The 20,269-nt window shown below is 55.2% G+C and overlaps 2 protein-coding genes across 4 annotated transcripts in view; one reads left to right on the top strand and one right to left on the bottom strand.

Annotated features, from left to right (window-relative positions):
- Positions 1-4,945: 4,945 nt before the first annotated feature.
- Positions 4,946-20,269, top strand: part of SHF (Src homology 2 domain containing F) — a 31,538-nt gene continuing 16,214 nt past the window's right edge. The window contains exons 1-6 of one of the 3 annotated variants that reach the window (XM_066328597.1): positions 4,946-5,431; positions 12,353-12,482; positions 13,441-13,650; positions 15,179-15,307; positions 18,115-18,286; positions 18,559-18,678. In XM_066328597.1, the coding sequence (XP_066184694.1) occupies positions 5,030-5,431; positions 12,353-12,482; positions 13,441-13,650; positions 15,179-15,307; positions 18,115-18,286; positions 18,559-18,678 (1,163 nt within the window). In that variant the 5' untranslated portion in view covers positions 4,946-5,029. The remainder of the gene's footprint in view (positions 5,432-12,352; positions 12,483-13,440; positions 13,651-15,178; positions 15,308-18,114; positions 18,287-18,558; positions 18,679-20,269) is intronic. The other 2 variants (XM_066328595.1, XM_066328596.1) reach the window with 2 other exon arrangements.
- The window catches only part of RAB8B (RAB8B, member RAS oncogene family), a 79,040-nt gene continuing 68,508 nt past the window's right edge, over positions 9,738-20,269 (bottom strand). The window contains exon 11 of the transcript XR_010744643.1: positions 9,738-9,748. The gene's annotated coding sequence lies outside the window, so the exon portion shown is untranslated. The remainder of the gene's footprint in view (positions 9,749-20,269) is intronic.

Here is a 20,269-nt window from a genome sequence, read left to right as displayed (position 1 = left end):
TATACTATCAACTGCATAATGATCTTTTTTTACTTTTTACACAAAGGTTGGGGAGCTGCAAAAAATGCCTGCAGAAATTTGCTTCATTTGGTAAAAACACATGCTTTGTGTATATTCTGCCCAGGCTTTGATGGTCTCCTGGTGCAAATGTGTAGCAACACGTCCCCTGGCGATGATCCCTGCCTCTAAAAACTCACAAGCCTCCTTTGTGCTAGTCCTTGTATTTAATATCTATTTATGGATTTTTTTTCTTTGGATTTGTCTGGTCTTTTTCCTAAACCACGTAGCATCTGCAGCAGCCCCTGGCAGGGAGGGCTACTGTGTGCTGAGTCTCCTCCTTGTGTTATTGCTGTTATTTCAGCCTCTCTCACCTCCCCCAGCTGTGCAGATCTCTGCTCCGTGATCCCAGCTGTCTCTTTCCTGTGCCAAAGAGCCTTGGTCCTTCACAGACCCCATATGCAGAGACCTTGGATCCTCCTGTTGCCCTTCTCTGCACATTTTCCAGCTCTGCTGTATCCTTGGAATAGGGGGATCAGAAATGCATGTAGACTGGGAGTGGCTAGGGAATAGTGACACCTCTGATTTAATCTCTCCTTTTTCCTGACCTTCCTATCAGCCTGACAGAGAGTCTTTGAGGTTTTGACTTCTGCTGAGTGCTGAGGGGACAGTTTCACAGACTGACAGAGCTCCCAGTCTCAGAACGCATCACTTTAGACAAGAGCCTGGGCCTGGTTTCCCCATGTGTGTCACTGCCTTTTGTCTCATTTTATTGTCAACTTGCTCAGCCTCTCAGAGTCCTCCTGCAATTCTAAGCATGCATCCACAATTTCCAGAATAATTCAATATTATTGCAGATTTTGCTGCTGACCTCATCTTGTCAAAAGACCTGCGTGTAGAAATGCAGGGACCTGTGCTGGACCACCCTCAGGGACCTGCTGACTTTTTCCAAGAAAGCCACTAGCTATAGAAAAGAGAAATTCACTGCAAGAGAGCTGTGTCGGCTCTTCCCCAATATGTCATTTTTATCCATCTGTTCCCTAACGATGCCAGTTTCCTCCTCCGTATGCCAATTTTTGTTCATTTGCAGAGAACAGATGTGTCATTTATCAGTCTAGGACTCTCTGGCTGCCTCCCAGGAAGCATTTCTGGTGTCACAGTTGCCACCTTCCAGTCCTCATGTCCCCTGCTGTACCCAGACCCCGGAGGTGGTTCGGCTGTCACCCAGCAGATGTGACATCCTGTTGGTCCCTGCTGTGCTTCACAATGGGGTGTATGTGGGTTGCTCCCGGGGAGGAAAGGAGCAGGCACACAGGCATTCCAAAAACTCCTGCACATGCCTTTTATCTGAAGGTGTGGAAGAAGCACCTGGAGATTCAAGGAGCTGCAGGCTTCCCTGCAAGCCAGGGTCACCATCAGGGGAAAGAGCCGACCCAGCACCTGACTCAGGTGACACGTTGGCAAGTGTCAGATCCAGCCCCCACATTACCTGGGGGTGAGTCACCCGGGAGTGTGCAGGGGCAGAGACCTTCTCCTCTGAGTCACCGGAAGCTGCTGCCTGGGGGACGCTGGGCTGTGTCCGCACCACCCAAGGTTAAACTGGAGGGGAAGGTTTTCCATGAGGATGTGGCATGACCCCTCCCCAGCCCGGAGAAGGTCCTGTGTGCTATTCTTGGGCCAGCTGCCAAACAGGGCTCTTGTCCCCAGCTAGGGGTGAGCACCGGCAGCATTTAGGGCAGCTGACGCAGCTCCTCAGGCCCTGGGGGATGGATGAGGGCTGAGGATGCACACAGCTCTCCCCTGGGCTGGCAGGAGCCCGGAAGACATTGCCTGGCTTTCTCTTCCTGGTGCGTGCTCTGACCTGTCTGGATTTACCCAAGCAAGCAGCTCCTTTGGTAAGAGGAAGGGCGATGCTGTGAGCACCAGCCCAGAGATCAAAGCAAAGAGCTCCTGGACCCTTCAGAAGTGGAGAAGAGGGTGGGAGCAAAGATTCCAGTGCAGAGGACCAGCCCTGGCATCCTTGCACACAACTGTACAAAGTCTTTCTGCCTCCCCTATTCCCATGGTCCCTCACAGTGAACCACAAATCACTCTGCACAGTCATGGGTTGTTGTCTTCCTATCTGAGCACTGTGTGCAAACAGCTTCACAGCCATCCTCCCCTCCTTCCTGGGGGCTCCACGGGCTGTGGGCAGTGCCAGCAGCAGGCAGCCCCCAGGGCTGCACATCCTACCTAGGGACACTTCCCGCTGCGGCTGCATGAGAGAGGAACCGAAATGTGGAGTCTGGCACGTAAGTGGTGCAGCCTGTGCTCCCTGATCCTCTCCCGTCTGCCAGTCCCACCCCACGTCCCCTGCCAGTCCCTACACCGGCAGCACTCCGTGACAGCCATCTGTCACAGTGAGCCGTGGTGACTTGCAGGCACAGTGGCACCACAGCCACCCGTGTGGCATCCGGGTCAGTCTCTGCAGTGCAGGCATCAAACCTGGGTCCCAATGTGGGTGAGATATGGAGCGTGTAAACAGCTGGGATTGGAGCAGCACCAGCTGCAGCATGAGCTGCAGACAGATTCGGGCTTTGGCAGTGGGAATGTAGAAATCAGGCACTGCCCCTCCAAACCTGAAGCGAACCACTGTGAACAGAGGGATGTCACCAGCCTCTTGTCATGACTGAAGAAAAGAATATGAGCAGCCTGTGCATGTGCCAAGCCATGCAGGTGGTGGGGTCCTTTGGTCTCCTTCTGGAGGCCTCTTAAAGCTCTCCAAGCACAAAGGAGCCTCCCAAGGGGGCTCTCACCTCAGCTGTGTTCTCTTCACCTGCTGTCAGAGTGGTTTGGTCAAGGAGAAGCCAATATCCAGGGGAAGCTCAAATCTGAGGGCTCAGGTGAGTCTAGGGACTTTGATGCCCTTCCAAGCTCTGCTGAAGCCTGAGGTGTGGAGGTGATGTCTCAGAGGCACAGATCAGAGAACAGGGCTACATTGGGCCAATCTGGAAGAGAAACAGGCCCAACAAATGGTGAGGAGGTGCTGGGATCCTACATGGGCACAGACTACAGACCTTTGTCAAATCCCAGCATGGCCCCAGCATAGCTGCCTCTCCAAGGAGGGAGCGATGTGAGGGATGTGCCAGGACTGGATGAGAAGGAAGAACCTCTGCAATTCCTTTAATATGGTAGTATTTGTAAAAACAAACACCACCACAAGCTAGATCCCTCCTCGGTACCCTCTCTGGAGACAGTGAGCGTGTGTTTTCCAGGCCTGAGGATTTAACAAGAACCATCTCCTACAGCTGTTGCTGAACATCCTCCTTGGTTACTGATAGAGGGTGGAAGCGCTTTCAATTTCAAGTGCCATTAGCCCTGCTTCCTTCCAAATGCTGGACAGGCAAATTTATTGAGAATCTCTGTCTTTTCTGCATTTTAATAAGTCTCTTCATCACCATCTGCTGGGAGCGAGGTCTGCTGCTAAACCACAAACACTGTCTGGTGATCACTTTGTTCCTCGCAGATGCTTTTTCTCCTGATGCCTTTTGCATCCTGCAATCCCTCATGCTTTGAAATTTCCAGTGCTGTTTTCTGGGTTTCATGGCTGTCTTTTCCTTATGGAGGAAGCTCCCTTGGATCTGGCAAATCTGGATGGTTTTCTCAAGGAGTGTGGTCAAGGAACGAGCAAATCTGGGACTCAGTGGGCTCCCTGGGCACATGTTGAGCACTTACTGTGCTAGGCTGGCACAGCAAGCTCAGTTCCTTTGACAGCCCCATCCTCACTCTCCCTCCTGCACAGGGCTGGTAGGAAGGTCACCATGAGAAACTTCTCTCCCCAGCCAGGCTGACAGCGACATCCCAGCATCTGTCCCCACACTGTGCTGGACCATGGCTCATGGTGTGAGGACATGCAGGAACACACTGTGGCATCTGTCCCTGCCCACTTTGCACAGATCCACAGTGGGACCTCTGCCCGGGTCCCACTCTTGGAACATCCTGTCTCTGGCTCTTTTCTTTCTTCATGGCCTTCAGGTGATTCAGCCTGAGAGCCTGGAAGCAGGTTTGGAAGGGATGTGAAGGATTTGGGGGCATAGGTCTGGAGACAGGGCTGGGGGACACAGTCTTGGTGGCGGGTGAGCCAAGAAGGTCGCTGGCTGGTGAAGGCTGTGTCCAGGGGGAGCAGGCAGAATGTACATGCTTTTTGTTGCTGCAGCGGCCTCGGGCTCCAACACGCTGTTCTCAGTGCCACATTCCCGTCGCATCCCAGGGGATGTCCTCCAGCCCGTGCACAGGGGATCAGCCCTGCGCGCTCACTCCAACGTCTCTGCACATCCAGCTTGAACTCGGTGTTCCTCCCAAGCACTTTCCTGCCTCGTCGCTGCTCACCCCTTCCCGCAGCGTTTCTCGTGGGGGTGCACAGCGCCAGCCTTGCGTTTCAGTGTCTCCCTGGAACGAATCTCTCCGAGGGTCCCGCACGGGGCTGCTCCCACCGAACACCTCCCAGGCAGCGGGTTTGCACCGACGACTCGGGCTGGATGACCCTCGTGGGCTCCTTCCAGCTCAGGACATTCTGTGATCCCACGAGGGAGCCTTTACCGCCCTGCCTCCCCGGTGGCCCTTCCCCCGGTGCCGAAGCACGCTCCGGGGGTGGCCGGGGGCAGCGGCGGGGCCGGATCCCGCCCGAGGCCGCCGGGAGGCAGCCGCCAGCCCGCAGCCGCCGGAGCGCCGAGGAGGGCCGGGCGCGGCGGAAGGCGGCGGGGAGCGGGGCGGGCCCCGGGGGAGGCGGGCCGGGGAGGCCGGGCCGCGCTCAGGGCCGCGCCGGGCCGTGCCGGGGGGAGCGGGCGCGGGGCCGCGGCGCGGGCGGGGCGGGGGAGGCCCCGCAGCCGGCGCTCCGGCAGGTGGCACTGGCCGCCTCCCCCGCGCCCCCCCGAGCCGCGCCGCCGCGCTCAGTCCGCCGGCGCCGATGCTGCTGAGCGGAGCGGCCGGCTCGGAGCGCGGCGGCTGCAGCGGCGGGGCGGGGGCCGGCGGGGCCCCGCAGTGCGTGGGCACCATGGCCCGCTGGCTCCGCGAGCACCTGGGCTTCCGCAGCGCCCGGCCCGCGCCGCCCGCGCCGCCCAAGCCCGACTACCGCGCTGGGCCGCCGCCTCAGCCGCCCCTGCCGCCCGGGGGCGCGGCCGAGCCGCTGGCCGCCGCCCAGCCCGACATCGTGGCGGCCTACCGGCTGCAGAAGGAGCGCGACTTCGAGGACCCCTACAGCGGCCCGCCGCCCGCCGCCGCCGCCGCCGCCGCCGCCCCCGACGGGCCCCGCTACGTCTCGCCCAAGCACCGGCTCATCAAGGTGGAGGCGGTGGAAAAGGTGCCCGCCAGCCCCCCGCCGCCGCCGCCGCCGGTGCCGGCTCCCCCCAGCTCGCCCCCGGCCGGCCCCGAGCCGCCCGACGAGCCGCCGCAGGAGGTGAGTGACCGGACACGGGGCCCCGGTGCGCTCCCCGCGGTATCCCGCCACTTGCGATGCCCCGAGTGACCGCGCCGGATCCTCGGCCCTTGCCGTGAGGAGCGGGACCGGGACCCCAGGGGCAGTGGTGCCTGAGCGCCCCTGTCACGGAGATGCCCTCGGTGGTCCCGCCAGACTGTTGGCATCCACAGTAAGGAGCAGGGTTAGGATCCTCGAGCACCGAGGGGGGGCCACGGCCGGGCTCCACGGGCTCCCTCCCCGCGCCCCGGCAGCACCGACATGCCGGGCACACATCAGCGGGAACGGGGACGGCCCCGGCTTCTCCTCCGGCTCCCGCGGGAGGCAGGTACGATCCCAGCGGAAGGCGCGCTCGCACAGGAGCACAGGACCGTCTGCGGTGCCCTCCGACGCTGGGGCCGGTGACCCTGGGCCTCCCACCGCTCCGTGCCTGGCGGATCTCCCGCTGCCCGCTTGCCCGGGCTGCCCGTGCCGGCGGCGGCGGCCGGACCCCCAGAGATGCCGTGCTGCTTTGTCAGGGAGCCTCAGCGCCTCTTTGTCTGCCGCCCCCCCCCGCCGGCTTCTCCAGGGTTGAGAGCAGAGCCTGGAGCTGCCGGGGCTGGCAAGGAGGCGAGAAACATCCCCGCTAAGAGGTCGGAGCTGGGCAGGAGCTCCCCGTGCGGGGCCGGGCTCCGAGCGGCACAGAGACCTGCCGGAGGATCATCGGGGGCTGCGGCCGTTGGTGCCGGGCCTCGCTCTTGCAGGAGAGGCTGATGCGGGGACTGCGTAAATAAAGGCAGGAGGGGGTAATTAGTGCCCGCTAGCGCTGCTGCCTGCAAGACGGGGCTTGTCAGGCGAACTCGACGGGATTGCAGATCTGGCTGGCGGAGGGAATCGTGGATACAGTCAGTGATGCCATCCGTGGTCCTGGCACTGCCGGGCGGCACAGTGAAATGAGCACCGGGAAAAATCTGGTGGAGAATGTTTTAAGCTAGAAATCTGGTAGAAAATGTTTTAAGATAGAAAAACTTGTTGCTGGTGGATCTTGGGAAGTTGCCTGTACCGACTAATTGCTTTTGGGACTTTTCTGCGGCGGCCCAGCAGAGCTCCCCTTTTAAGCTGGGAAATCTGGCTGCTGCAGGCAGCAGAGGGACATGAGGAGGGTGGCACTAGTAGTAGGGACCACAGGTGTCACCATGGTGCTGTGGTTTGCTGAGGCAGTCTGGATGGTTTTTGCTCTGGAGCATGTGTTGCAGGATCAGAGCAGGAGCGTGTGGACTCAGGCTGTGATTTGCAAAGGGCTGAGCCAGAGCTGTGGGGAGCAGGGACTGCTGACAGGTACAGCCAGGCTGTCTGGGGAGAAACTGAGCAGTTTGGAGAAAAGTCAGAACCTGGGATACATTTGGGGAAACTGTGCTAACCATGCTAGGCTGAAGAAGACCCTTCGTTTTTCCAAGATAGGTGCTGATTAGATTACTGATAAGTCTGCATGCCACTGTAGGGAGGAGGCTTCTAATTCTTTAGGGCTCTGGTATGTGATGGACACAGAGCTCCAGAGCCTGGGCAAAACTGGAGTAAAAGTAGGCATATTTGATAATGCTTGCAGCTGTCCATTAATACAATTTTCCTGGAGGAGCCAGGGAGCATCCACCATGTGGAGCAACTCTGTTGGGCTGAAAAGCCCTTTGCAGCTCTCATCTACCGGGCTGAGCAGTGAGAGGGTTCCCCAACTGCTCTAACATCAGAGTGGCTCTTCCTGGAGGTGGTACAGGAGGATGGAAGTGCCTGCTGGGGTGTTACTTCTGCTTGATGGCTGTCCTGGAACAGGGAAGGGATACCGGAGCTGGGCTGGAGCCTCTGCTGAGATGATGGTTGTGCAGGGGGCTCAGTGCTCACAGACTTAGGAAGAGACTTGGTGTGGGCACTCTTCCCTACCTGTTGCAGGGACTGAGACTGCAGACCCCTTGGGTTGTGGTGATGCTGGAGATCAAAGGAGAAGTACAATTCTTCGTACAGACAAAGCTGCTGGAGCAGAGAGGGTTTTTGTTAATGATTGGTGGGGAAAATCACTCTAATAAAATGTGCAGCCCTTGCAAGTGGGGACAGTTAGGATGGAGAGAAGTAAAATAAGCAATCCCTGGTTCCTGATTGTGTGGTTTGGCTAAGACCATGTGGTTTGTTGTGGCTGGGGACTGACTACATTCCCTGGGCACCCTGTGCCTGCTGTAGCTGACGTGCCTGTTCTGGAGAATGGAATGAGCAGGAACATCTTCCTGCCTGGGCTGCAGATGCTTTGCTGCTGTAGCACGAGCTGTCACATCTTTGTGCCTTCTGTGGGATCTGCAGCATCCTGTGGGGATGCATTAGAGCGAGCTCCGTGGAGGCTTGTGCTGCTTTCCAAACTGCTGGAAATGGTGTGGACAGCACAGGTCCTCCTCAGTCTGCTGGTCTGCCAGGCCTTTCCCCACAGCAGTGGACTACGGACTGGCCCTGTGTGGTTCACCCAAACAAGGTAGATACTCTGCAGATGTCTTCCCTGCTGTGTTTGGATTAGGCACAAGAAGCAACACCATTGGGATGCAGTGGGGAGAGGTGCAATGAGGGGCCTTCTGCTGCCTGCACCCAGGGCATGCCTGAGGATGGGCTTGGGGATCTGCCTGAGGACACCTTTGTCCTGTGCCCACCGCGACCAGCCGCTGCTGTTCTTGCTGGGAGTGCAGGGTCAGTGCCGCAGGGTGTGGGAACAGCCGGTCAGGAAGCTCTTGGGTGTGTGTCTTTCCTGTGAGAGCCTCCTTGAACTGAGTCATCTTACGCGATGCCGATGCTGCGCTGTCCGTCCCGCGTGCCCTCCTCCTGTGCCCCGGGTGCAGCCCCAGGCTCCCTGCCTGGCCCAGCCGGCCCCTGTGGACCAGACCCTTCTGGGAAGGTCAGTGCTGTGTTTGCTTTTGGGTTTGGCGTCAGTGTCTGCCAAAAGCCAAGCTGCCAGATGTGTAAAACTGGAGGAATTCTGCACCTGACAGGCTTTGCTTGGTTTAACCAATCTTCTGAGGAGACCCCAAATGCGCTTTCTCTCCAGGGCAGGAAACTTGTTTTTAAGGTGGAGGATCTCCGCAGGAATCCTCTGCAAACCTCTGTGTAGAGTGGAACATCTTGTTGGGCAGAAAGTGGTGGCAGATAGAATGTTTCTGGGCAAGATGGGACAAAGAACCCCAGCTCTGCCCTGGGATTTTGGTGTCTGAGCTGTGAATGCTCTTGAAGGGCTGTGGTCTGTCACCTTCACTGGTGGGCAGCATAAAAGCTGTTTGACTGTGAGAACCCACTGACGATTTGGTTCTTTGCATTAATTTTGTTTTGGTTTTCTTTTTTTCCCTTATTGTTGGCATATATAATAGAGTGAGACCAGCCTCAGTGCTGCAGCAGGGATCTGGGTGTGCATTGCTGTGGCAGATAAACACGTGAAAAACACCTTTGCTCAAGCAGGATATGTGTCCATGGATGGTGCCAGTAGTGCTTAGCTGCTCCCTGAAGGACTGGTCTGCACCAAGAGCTGCCCTGGGATGGTGGCTTTGCAAGTCAGCCTTTTGCTTTTCACCCAAATTATTTTAAATCTAGCAAAGCTTGTGCTGCGTATAAGCAGGTGATGCCTCCACAGCTGTGTGGTGGGATCAGCAGGCAGTGAGCAGCTCCCTCAGCAACGTGGAACAGGAGCAAATGCCTGGCCTTTGACCGCAGTGTGGGGGCTTAGGGCACACCTGCCAATGGCTGTGGCCCCCTCCCGCTCCTGGGAGCAGCAATTTGTCCTGTGGCTGTTGCAGAGAGCCCTGCACGGCTCATGAAGTCCAGTACTCGGATTAGGAAATGTCAGAGATGCAGTTTCCTGGGAAACCGTAATACAGCCCCACGTGCAAGGGCATTAGGATGTGCCAGGATGTGCAGCATGATCCCTGCTGTTTGCCCCATTCCTGGCACTGGCTGGAGCCTCCAGCCCCTCAGTCTTGGGCTTGAGGTACCATTCTCGTGGGCTTGCTTGTGCATCCCGAGGTTGTGATGCTCCTGGAGGCAGTAATTGCCTTTCCATCTTTTCTGTGGCTCTCTGCTGTAATAGCTAACCATTTAAAAAACCAAATGGATTTATGTTCTCATCACCCTAGAGTTGGGAGACCTTTCTCCCATGAAGTGGAATCCTTGAGGCAGTGGAGAAGCAAACCAGTGTGGCAAACTCCCCCAAACCCTAGGAGCTTGCCCCTCACCAGAGTAATTTGCTCTGGGTCCAAGCTGAACGCAGCAAACCACATCCTCTGCCAACAGAGTCCATCTAATCTCTGCTGAATGCCTCTGCAAACTTGTGCAGGCAAAAGCCCAGTTTTAGGGTGCTGACAGAGACCTGTTAGAATTCTCCACCATCCTCTGCTTTCTAGACCTGGAAGCATCTGTGTGGGTGCCACTCTGTGAGCCTGCTGGAGCTTGTGTGTTCCTCCCTGGGAAGCCAGACCTAAACAGGAGGAAATATATTTGGAAATAAAGTTGGGCTTGATGATCTTGAAGGTCTTTTCCAACCTTAATGATTCTGTGACAGTGACCACTGCATGCAGGGAAGCCTCTCGGTGCTGTCTAAAGCTGTTCTGTGTGTATGGTGCAGGGGGAGGGTCCAGGACTGGCACCAGCAGCACCATAGGTCTGTGCCTGTCTAGGAAGTGTGGTTCATGGCAGGTCTGAATGTGGTCATCTTGGGCTTGGGGCCTGAGGAACAGACAACTAACCACAGGACGGTGACCAGACTGCATTTCACGGCCCCCCAGCATGCTTGGAGCCATGAGAGCTCTGCTAAGAGTTACCACTGGACATGGCATTGTCCATTCACTCACCTTGGCTGTTGAGCTTTTGTGTGTGTAGGTGCATTTGTGTGTGTAGGGATGCTGCTGGCGTGCCCATGCCTCCATTGTCTTGAGCACGTGTGAAGATGCTGTTGCTGTCACAGGGCTGTGCTCTGCAGCTTTCAAGGCATGGAAGAGGCCATGGGATCTCCTGGCTCTTTGGACTGATTTCACTGAGATCTCACAGGCAGCAGGTGGGAAGCAGGTCCTGGTTGACCAAGCAGCTAAAAAAGTAAAAGCCACCAGCGAGTTTTGTTTCCCCTGGGGAATTTTGCCCTGGTGGTGGTAAGCAAAGGGCTGCAGACCTCTGGGCTCAGCACTGCTCCTTCGTGTCCCCAGTGCCTGACGGGCTCTGAGTGATGGATGCCATGTCACCCCTCAGATGACAGAGCTGAGAGCAGATTGCCTGTCTCCCTCTGCAGAGCTGGGGGCTGGCTGCTCCTGCAGCCCTGTCCTGGCTTGCTCCCCCCTGCCTGAGGTGGAGCTAGCACTCTGCCACCGTCTGTCCTCTGCCACCTTGCTGAGGGGTGGGAGCATCTGCAGCTCCCATGGCTGAACCGTGTTCAACTCCTATGGGGCAGCTGGGATGTGATCTGGGGATGATCAGCTACTTGCTCATGCCCTGGCATGGAGGGACCTGGCTTGGAGACCTGACCCAGTTCCCCATGCACTGACTGCCCATGGAGCTGGGACATTTAGGGAGGAGGTGGTGAGCCAGGCATGGAGAGCCGTGTGCCTCATGTAGCTCACAGGGATGCCAAATCTTGGGACTGCATGGAGGTGTTTACAGTTTCAGTTCCTGTTCCCTTTTCCTGCTGAGTTTTCTGTCACAGGCTATTGTTGGGCATTTTGCACAGGAAGGAGGGAGAAATCTTTTGTTTTAAGCTGATTATTGGAGCTGCAGAGGAATGTGTGAGTAGCCGTGGTCTCTGTGGCTAGCAGAAGCAAGGGCAGCATAGTGGTGAGGATGGAGCCTGGCACCAGGTGGGATTAGGCAGCTGCCACACCATGCTTGGGACATTTGGTCCTTGCTGTGGGACATCTGCATAGCCCATTTTGTGGTAGCAAATTCCCCCTAGGCCTGGGGTTTGCATCCTGGTAGGTGACCCGACCCTGCTAAGGTGCTTCGGTACACTTGGTTGCTGCTGGAAATATTTCCTGGCCTCACTCTGGAGCAGGCTTTGGGGCTGGAAGTGGGGTGTACAGCTCCAGGCTTCTTGGGGACTGCAGTGTCATGTGATGAGGTGCTCTGACAGGGAAGCTGCTGAGATGCTAGAGCAGGCCTGTGACTCCAGTGCTGGAGGGGATTGAGCTCTGGGACATGCCCCATATCCCAGTGCAGGATCCTCTCCTTTTCACTAATAAGTGCAAATCTCAGGAATTCAGTGCTGACCCTGTGACATGGCACTTGAGAAGCTCCTGGTTGTGCTTCCTGGAGGAAAGTTTTATCTTGTCTTACTTAACTTAGGATGTGTCTGGGGATGCTGTGGAGGCCTGGGAAGGAGTGGAAAGGAAGCCATAGGCTATTCTTAGTCCTTTTGTTAGAAAAGCTCTTCAAATGAGTGCACAGGAGCCCTGAAAAATAACCAGTGAGTTCCTAGCTGTGCCAGTCCCCACTGACACCCCTATTTTGGGATCTGTGCCCCTTCTCCACCTTGGGAAAGAAATGTGGCTGTGTGCAGGAGAGCATCTGTGTGCCGGGGTACAGCACTGCTGGCAGCCCTGCACTGCAGTGGGGACGTGGCCAGGGCATGTGTGTGGGTGCTGGCAGTTGGGGCCTGATGGTGAGGGAGGGGCAGGGCTGCCTTCTGCTCTGCTTGGCTCCATCTCAGCTTTCGGGACAAAGGCTGGAGCATTTCCACAGCCAAGTGCTGGTGCCTGGAAAGCTGTCAGCTGCCTGCAGGGCTCTGCACGGCTGCCATGATGTGAGTTTGAGTTCTCAGTGGCCACTCTGGCTGTTGCTAGAGGATCTTAGGGTGAGCTCTGCCTTCCACCTCCTAATAAAGGCAGAGAGTGCCTTAACCCTTTTCCTATTCTTCCCCTCTTCCAGCTGGCTGTCCTGGAGGACTACGCAGATCCCTTTGATGCGGCACAGGTGGCGGGTAGCCAGGCAGGGCTGGAGAAGGTGATGGAGAATGACGGATATATGGAGCCTTATGAAGCCCAAAAGATGATGGCTGGTAAGGTGGAAGGTGTCACACACTCTATACACCTCTGGACCCTGAGTTTAGTAGCCAGTGTACTCTGTTCCTTGCAGCCTGTGTCAGCATTGACTCCCCCACATAAGGCAAACCTGAGTGATGGTTGTGGTGGGGGGCAGCCATTTTGCAGGCAGATTTTCCCAGCTTTATCCTTGTGCACTGAGCTTGCCAAGAGCATGCAAGGACTGTCTGAGCACTACAGGAACATCTCTCCCTGCAGTGCTGTCCCCCAGGACCCCAATTGCCAGGCTGAGCCAGGAGAGACCTGTCATTCCACGCATCTGGCTTAAAACTAAGATGGATGTGGGAGCTATTTAATTCAGTTAGGACTGGGCCAGAACATGCTGTGTCTGCTGCAGCAGCAGGGCCCTGAGTGGGCCTGTCTAGCGCTGGAAAGCTGGCAAGCTGGGAGCATGTGCTCCTGAAGGAAGTGCTCAGGGTCACCACGTTGGCTCTGGCTCTGGCTCTGCTTTGCAGCTCTGTGGTTTTCCTGGAGCAAGTGGTTTCTGGAAAGCTCATGTGGCTTTTTGAAGTAGACCATTATATTTCTTGGAAAAATCAGTAAGCAGTGGAGAGGCTGCTTGTGCTTGTGGGAGAGACTTTGTTTTGCTTGAGGGAAGGGCGTTTTATTAAACCAACCACTCAGGGTGTCCAGGAGATAAATGTAGCCTCACTGCTTGCAGGAAATCAGGCTTGGTGTACTCTGTCCCCATGGACACCATTTTACCAGGCTGCCCAGGAGTGGATGTGTGGTGCCATGGGGATCTTGGTGCTGCCAAGCAGCTCTCCTGCTTCTGCTCGCTATCTCCTCCTCTGCTGATGTTCCCTTCCCCATTTCACCCACAGGTGACAATGAGCCCTGTCATCTGGCACAGTTTTGGGGACTGTGGCTGTGTTGGGCAGAAGGCTCATGGTCTTTTCTCTCTTCTCCGGACAGAGATCCGCCAGAAGGGCTTACGGGAGGCTCCCGCCCGGCCGCTGCACCTCTACGACACTCCCTATGAGCCTGTGCTGGACATGGACAGTGAGTGCCCAGCTTGCCCCAGGCCCAGGGAGTCCCGGCTGCCCGAGGACGATGAGCGGCCCCCGGAGGAGTACGACCAGCCCTGGGAATGGAAGAAGGAGCGGATCTCCAAAGCCTTTGCAGGTGAGTGATGGGAGCAGCCATAAAGCAAACAATACTTTCTGTGAAGCTGAATCTTTGGGGTTCCTTCATCTTCTGGGGGTCAGTAATGTTGGTTTCTGCATTTCCGTAGCTCAGGGAGTGCTTGTGCTCTTGCAGAAGCTGTTTGAGCAGGGAAACAGGCTGGACAGAGTGATGGATAGAGCTGCCTTGGTAACCTGTCCAACACCTGTCTCCCATTGTCTCTTCCATGTTATGATCACAGCCTCTGGTGCAAATTAACACTCTCAACCTTGCGTCGCAGGGGAGGTTAACCCTGGGCTCAAGGAGATCCCTCCTTGCTCAGGGCAGGAGGATACCCAAGGAGCCTTTGTCCAGGCTTCATCCAGCCCCCCTGACCTATTTATCCGTGCTGTGGGATCAATTGTGTTTGTGTTTGGTAATGAGGAAATCCATGCTGTGCATTAGCGCTGGCTCCTTGCCGGTGCTGGCTAATTGCTACGCTCTTATCTAGGATGCATTTTAATTGCAGCATTGTGTGTCTGCTGCAGCTGCTGCTGAGGGTGCTCAAGCTGGTGGCACTGTGTGGAGATGGTGGCAGAGAGATGTGGAAATTTGGGGCTGGGGGGTGGTTGACCTTTTGGGTTTGGACACTGCAAGCTGTAGGTACGTGTGCTGGGCTCAGTGCCACAGTGCCTATTTGTGCTTGTGGTTACCAGGTCCCACAGCACCCTGTGCCGAGGATTCGGCGTGTCGGGCTCCATCGTGGAGCACCATGCTCTGCTGGGCTGTGTTTGTGCTCCAGTGTCCGTGCTCTGGATGGGCTGCCTGGTTTGATATCCCTGGGTGGAAGTGGTGTGTTCACAGGCCTGGCTCACATGGAGATGGTCTGGTTGCTGCCCAGGGTGCTTCAGGCCTGCTCTGAGTCCCAAAGGAGTCAGGTTGCTGTTCCCTGGGCCATGCTGAGACCTGCTGCCTGGTTTTTTTTCTGAAGCGAGAGTAGATCCTGCTGTTTCTCATGTGTTGTTTTTTCTCTCTAGTGTTACCAAAATATCTCTGCTGGCACATTCACCCATGTGAGGGTCCATGGGACCCCTGCTGATGGGCAGCTGCTACTGGCACAAGGCTGCAACCCACTGGTGCCTGGCAGGGGAATGTGGACCCTGTGGGTCGCTGGGAGGTACCCAGGGCAAGACAGATGCACAGGCAGGACAGATGGCAATGGGGTGCTTGGCACCCCCACACAGACCAGTATGCGGAAAAGCGTGATTACAAGCTCCCCCAGACAGGGTTGGCTGGAAAAACTGATGGAGGAGCAGGGTCTCTCCATTGGGAATGTGCCCCACTTCAGGCCTGTCCCTGCTTGGTACTGTGGAGGGGATGAGATGACCAAGCTGGTGTAGGGATCCCGGGAGTTTAGTCCTCAGGTCTTTCCTCCCGCAACTGCTCTCCTTCTCTATGGGCCTCTGGTGTTGCTGATGGTTTTTTCTAAACCCTTTCTCTCTCTCTCTCTTTCTCTCTCTTTCCCACACCCTCCCCACCTCCCATCCAGTCGAAATCAAGGTCATTAAAGACCTGCCATGGCCCCCGCCGGTGGGACAGCTGGACAGCAGTGAAAGCCCCCTGGATGGGGAGGCTGGTGCCCCCATCCCTCCGCAGCACAGCTACGAAGACGCCAATGGTGGGTCTTGCGTGACAGCGGCGTGTCCGGGGGGGCTGCAGCTGGTGCTTGCTGTGACTCTGGACCGCTGTGATGATGCCTCGGGGCTTACCCTGGGCAGTGCCAGACACGACCCTCCTCCTCTGCCCTCCCCCAGCTCCTCCTGGCCCCTTCAGTTGTCATGTGCTGGACCCCAGGTGTTTTTCTTGCTGCACCTTCCTGCTGCAAAGAGGCACAAGCTCTTCAGTGCCTCTTTGCTCGGCTTGAAGCAGCAGAGCTGCTCTGGGGGAGTATTCCATGGCATGGCAAAGTCGTTACTGTCCCTTTTGTTCTCTCCTCTTTGTCTCCAAATTCCCTACATTTGATGGCTGCTTTTAAGGTCTTCCCAACAACTGCACTGAGTATTTAGCTGATGTTTTCTTTCGACTTTTAATGCCCAGGTCCCTTACCAGGTGTGTTAGTAGCTAATTCAGATCCCAGTGCTGAAGTTGGGGCTGTTTTTTCCCTTCATCATTTAGTTTCCTCTGCTGTTTTATTACCTTGCTGCTTAGTGTCAGGAGGTCCCTGTGGATTCTCCACTCTTGCTTTTGTATCATGAGCAGCCAAATCTCCCAGGTACACTTTGTCATCTCCGTTTTGCCTTGTTATGAAGCCTTTTTTTGTGTGTGCTGAGCACAGAGCCCCTGGGTAAATCCCCTTTGGATGCTGCTGGCAGTCTCACTTACGAAAGCCAAATATTGCTGCTTCTCTTTTAACCCTTTATTAATATTTTAAGGACCTTGCTCTTATGCTGTGGTGAATTAGGGTTTTGCCAAGAGCATTAGGTGGGGGGAGTTTGTGGAAAGCCATGACTGGATTGTTACCAGTGGGGAACTGGGATGTGAGCTGTGCCTTTTCCTGTGTGTCATGATGCTGTCCGGGTGGGCACTGCGACGTGCCAGCTGCAGATGTCTGATTTCCTTATCTGCAGTTACCCAGATCCCTGCAGAGCTTCATAAGATAAAGCCACTGTGGCCTTTGCTGCCTCCTGGGTGGGCTTCAGCACAGGCTGCAGGTGATGCCTTATTTTGGTGCTGATGGTGGAGGCACTCAAGAGCTGCCCTGCCAGGGCTTTGTTGGATATTTCCCAAATCCGTAGGGATGCTGCATGCTGAGATCAGTCCTGAAGAAGAAAGGTCTTGGCAGGTGGGAACTTTCTGATCCTCTTCCTGCAATGAATGCAGGTGTCAAGAAAAATTAATCTCTTTGTTATGCAGCCTCTTCTTTTTCTCCATCATTTTTTATCCTCACATTCGCTCTGACATGCATCCTGCTCCTGATGAACACATCAGTTTGTCATTTTTCTTGGTTTTAGCAACACAGAATTTCTTTTTTTTTCCCTCTGACTTGCCTTTCATTGTTGTGTTAAGTTTATCTTGCCAGAGTTTTGTCTCATTTTCTATTTCCCTTGTCTGGGGGTGACCTGAGTGTCTTGAAGGATGTCTTCTTCCTCCTAAGGGCTTGTCTTTAATATCCTGTTTAATCATGCACATGCCTCTGTCTCCTTCTGGCAGGTGCAATGCATTTCTTTTGAGCCTGTAACACAATGAATTTGTGCCGCCAGCAAACACTTGGGCTGTTTGATTGTCTGGCTTTTTAACGATTGCCCCAATTTTTTAAGGTGATGAGTTGAAATTGAAGCCTGTGTGTGATGTGGAAGGCTGAGCATGGTTGTTGAAAAGCCAGAGCGCTGCAGAAGCAGGGCTTGTCAAGCCATAATGCCAGGCACCTCCTCCTTGAGCTGTGCTCAGGGTGGTTTATGCCATGCTAAGCTGCAGAGGATTTTGGCTGGGTTTGCTTTTGGCTGCCTTCCCCTCCTTGCAGTGCTGGGGGGACTGGAGTCCTGCTCACCTGCATAGGGCCTCGCCTGGACAAGGTGTCCCTTAAAATGCTGCCTTAGAGGATGCTCTGCTAGAGAGGAAAACACCGCCCTGGCTATTTTTTGCCTCACTCTCCAGCAGGCAGGAAGCATGGAGAGCTGTCCTGTCTGGGACATTCCAGTAGTCCTAGGGCATTTCTGGGCTCAGTCACCTCCGGGGCGACTGTGCTGCCATGGTGGCAGCCCCTGGCAGCCCCACACTGTGGCAGCTCTGCCCGATCAATAAGTAATTTGTGCAAGGGGGTTTGCACTACAGGGAGCAATAATGAACTCTTGGGAAGAAGGAGAAACGATATTGTTAATGTTGAAATCATCCTGCGTGGAAATAACAGCAGTGGGAGGCCAGGTCCCTGGGGCACAGCTCGGTCAATCCCTCCTGCTTATGGCCGCGGCTGGGCTGGTGACAAGCAGGTGGCAGTATCAGAGGGGTACCTGCAGTCAAAATATCCCCTTCCAACCCCGAGGAATTTGGTTTTCCCCCCATGTTTATTTATACCAGCAGAAATGTGTCCATCAGTTCCAAACTGACTGCTTCCTTTAGCTCCATATATACCCTCTTTTTTTTTTTTTTTAAATTCAATTTTTTCCTGAGATTGGGGAACCTCTTCTTGCTGCATCACACTTAACTCTGTACCACAGCCACTGCATCTATTTTTGCATTAGCAAAACCTCCTGAGCTTTTGAAAATTCCCTGGAAATGTCTTCCATGGGCTCAGCTACTGGCTCCAGGCCTGGCAAGATGGGGACTCGGCCTGGGCTCTGCAGTGAGCAGCAGCCCAAGAGCTGCCCTGCCCTTGCTTAGACCAGGGCATGGGGCACTGTGAGGTGACCCAGTGTGATGTGAGTGGCTCTGGCTCTTCCTGCCAGACAAAGTGAGGATCCCAGCCTGTGATGTGTGTCTGTCTTGCAGGTCCATCGGAGGGGCTGGGGTTTGGCCGCACCTCGCCCTGCAGGGAGGAGAAGGCCAAGGCTGTCCTCAGGCATGGCTCCAGCAGCCTCAAGAACACAAAGACACTGACCACTGAGCCTGGCCCCTTTGTCGGGGAGAGGATTGACCCTGCCCTGCCCTTGGAGAGTCAGTGGTGAGTCCTGCCTGCCCAAAGTGGCTGCCCAGCCCTTGCACCTGCACTAAGGAGCCCTGTGGCCACACCATGAGGAGCCCTGGGGCAGACTTGCTTCTTCCTTTCTTCCTTGGCTCCACATTTCAGCCTGTTTGCCCCTGCCCCTTGTCTCCCATCCCCTGTGGTGCTCCACCCTTCCCTCTCCCTGAATGTGGCTGCAGTCCTGGGAGGTGCCAGGCAGAGCCCATCCCGTGGTGTGGTGTGCCCAGCACAGCCATTCCCTCTCCCCACAGCTGGTACCACGGGGCCATCAGCCGGACGGACGCCGAGACGCTGCTGAGGCTGTGCAAGGAGGCCAGTTACCTGGTGCGCAACAGCGAGACCAGCAAGAACGACTTCTCCCTCTCCTTGAAGTGAGTGAGGGCTGGGGCGTTGTGCACCCACGGCAGAGGTGCCTTAGGCGGGTGCCCCAAAGGAATTGGGCCCGTGCTAATTGGCTAGTGAGATGACCACAAGTGGGCAGAAATGGCTACAGTTTGAAGTCCACGCTTTTCTGCGATGTGTGGCACAGGTTTTTGGTTTGGTGTCTGGCAAAAACATCTCTCAGGAAGATCTGGAGGCCCCCTGCTCTTCCTTGGCAGTGCTAATAATCCCTCAGATGGATCAGATGATGTGCCTCACTTCTCAGTCAAATGTGTCTGCTTACAGTTCCAGCTCTGTTTCCTTGTTCCCTCTTTTTTGTCACTTAGTTTCATGGGAAAAGAAAGGTTTTTATGAGCCCATTGTTGATGGAAATGTGGGTACCCATCCTTACTTCCCCAGCCCACAGATCTGTTGCACAGCTGTAAGGGAGGGTTTTACCCTGCTCTGGTTTGCCAGTAGGGAAACCTCACCCTCACACAGCATAGCTTAGTTTCTGCTTGGGTTTTGCTTGCTGTTTTGGGGAATCTTTACATGCTCCCTAAATTTTCCAGATTCCCTGAATGCCAAAATTGCATGAAGCATCTCTGCATATATCCTGACAGGGGAGAACTGCCCACAGCTCCTCACCCAGCTTTTTCCTGGCTCTTGGGGCAGCATGAATCCACAAAATCGAAGCTGTTACTGGCTGAAGATGATGATGGATGAGCAAATACCTTCTTGCTCTTCTGCTGGACAGCTATATTAGCTCTGTTCCTGCCAGATGGGAAACAAGTATTCATTGAGCACTTCAGCTGTCTCTACCCAACAACAGGACCCACAACCCTCAGTATACTTTGAGTTTCCCCAGTGGTCTCTCTACCTGCATTGCTCCCTAGGGTTTTCAGCCTCTCTGATTATTCCCAGTGGCACAATTGTGAATTAGATTGCTCTGTGTCTCTCAACATTTTTTTTCACTCTTTGTGTTGCCTTCAGCACCAAACCAGGGCAGGAGCTCCACTGAAAATACAGTTTCTTCCTTCTGCATTTAGAGCTTTCAGATCAGCCAACAAACCCTTCTGGAAGAGCACCCTCTTTTCCAGTTTTTTGTCAAGCTTTTTACTGATGTTTTCATTTTCTGTGTTTTTTCCTTGCCCTGGCTTGTGAGCCATTTTGGAGCAATAGCTTCTTCTGGTTGGTGAGCTGCATCTGAAGCTGTGAGAGGTCTCACCATCACCTTGTGAGTGGCGTTAGCCAGGATGTGTGTTGGAGAGCCTGGGAGGTGGCATTCCATCAACAAAGGTGGCTTTTCATCACCTCTACGCAAGCCAATCTTAGTGGTTTTTCTCCTACTTCTTGCCATCATCCTTAGTCTTATGGCAAATTCTCCTTTCAGATGGCATGTGTGGCTAGGCCACTGTGTGCAGCAGTATCCCACCTTCCCCAGCCCATCAAGGAGGGAGTTTGTGGAGAGCCCCAGGCGCAGGATTTTTACTCCACTGCCTTTCTCTGTAGAGCCTGTTCAAGGAAGATCCCCTGGGATGCTTTTTATATAGCTGATAGCTGTAAGCTGGCTGTCTGCAGCTCTATTATTTTTTTAATTTT

The sequence above is a fragment of the Sylvia atricapilla genome, chromosome 13 (genome assembly GCF_009819655.1).
Source record: "Sylvia atricapilla isolate bSylAtr1 chromosome 13, bSylAtr1.pri, whole genome shotgun sequence".
Lineage (NCBI taxonomy): Eukaryota > Metazoa > Chordata > Aves > Passeriformes > Sylviidae > Sylvia > Sylvia atricapilla.
This window is presented reverse-complemented; position numbering and strand designations above follow the sequence as displayed.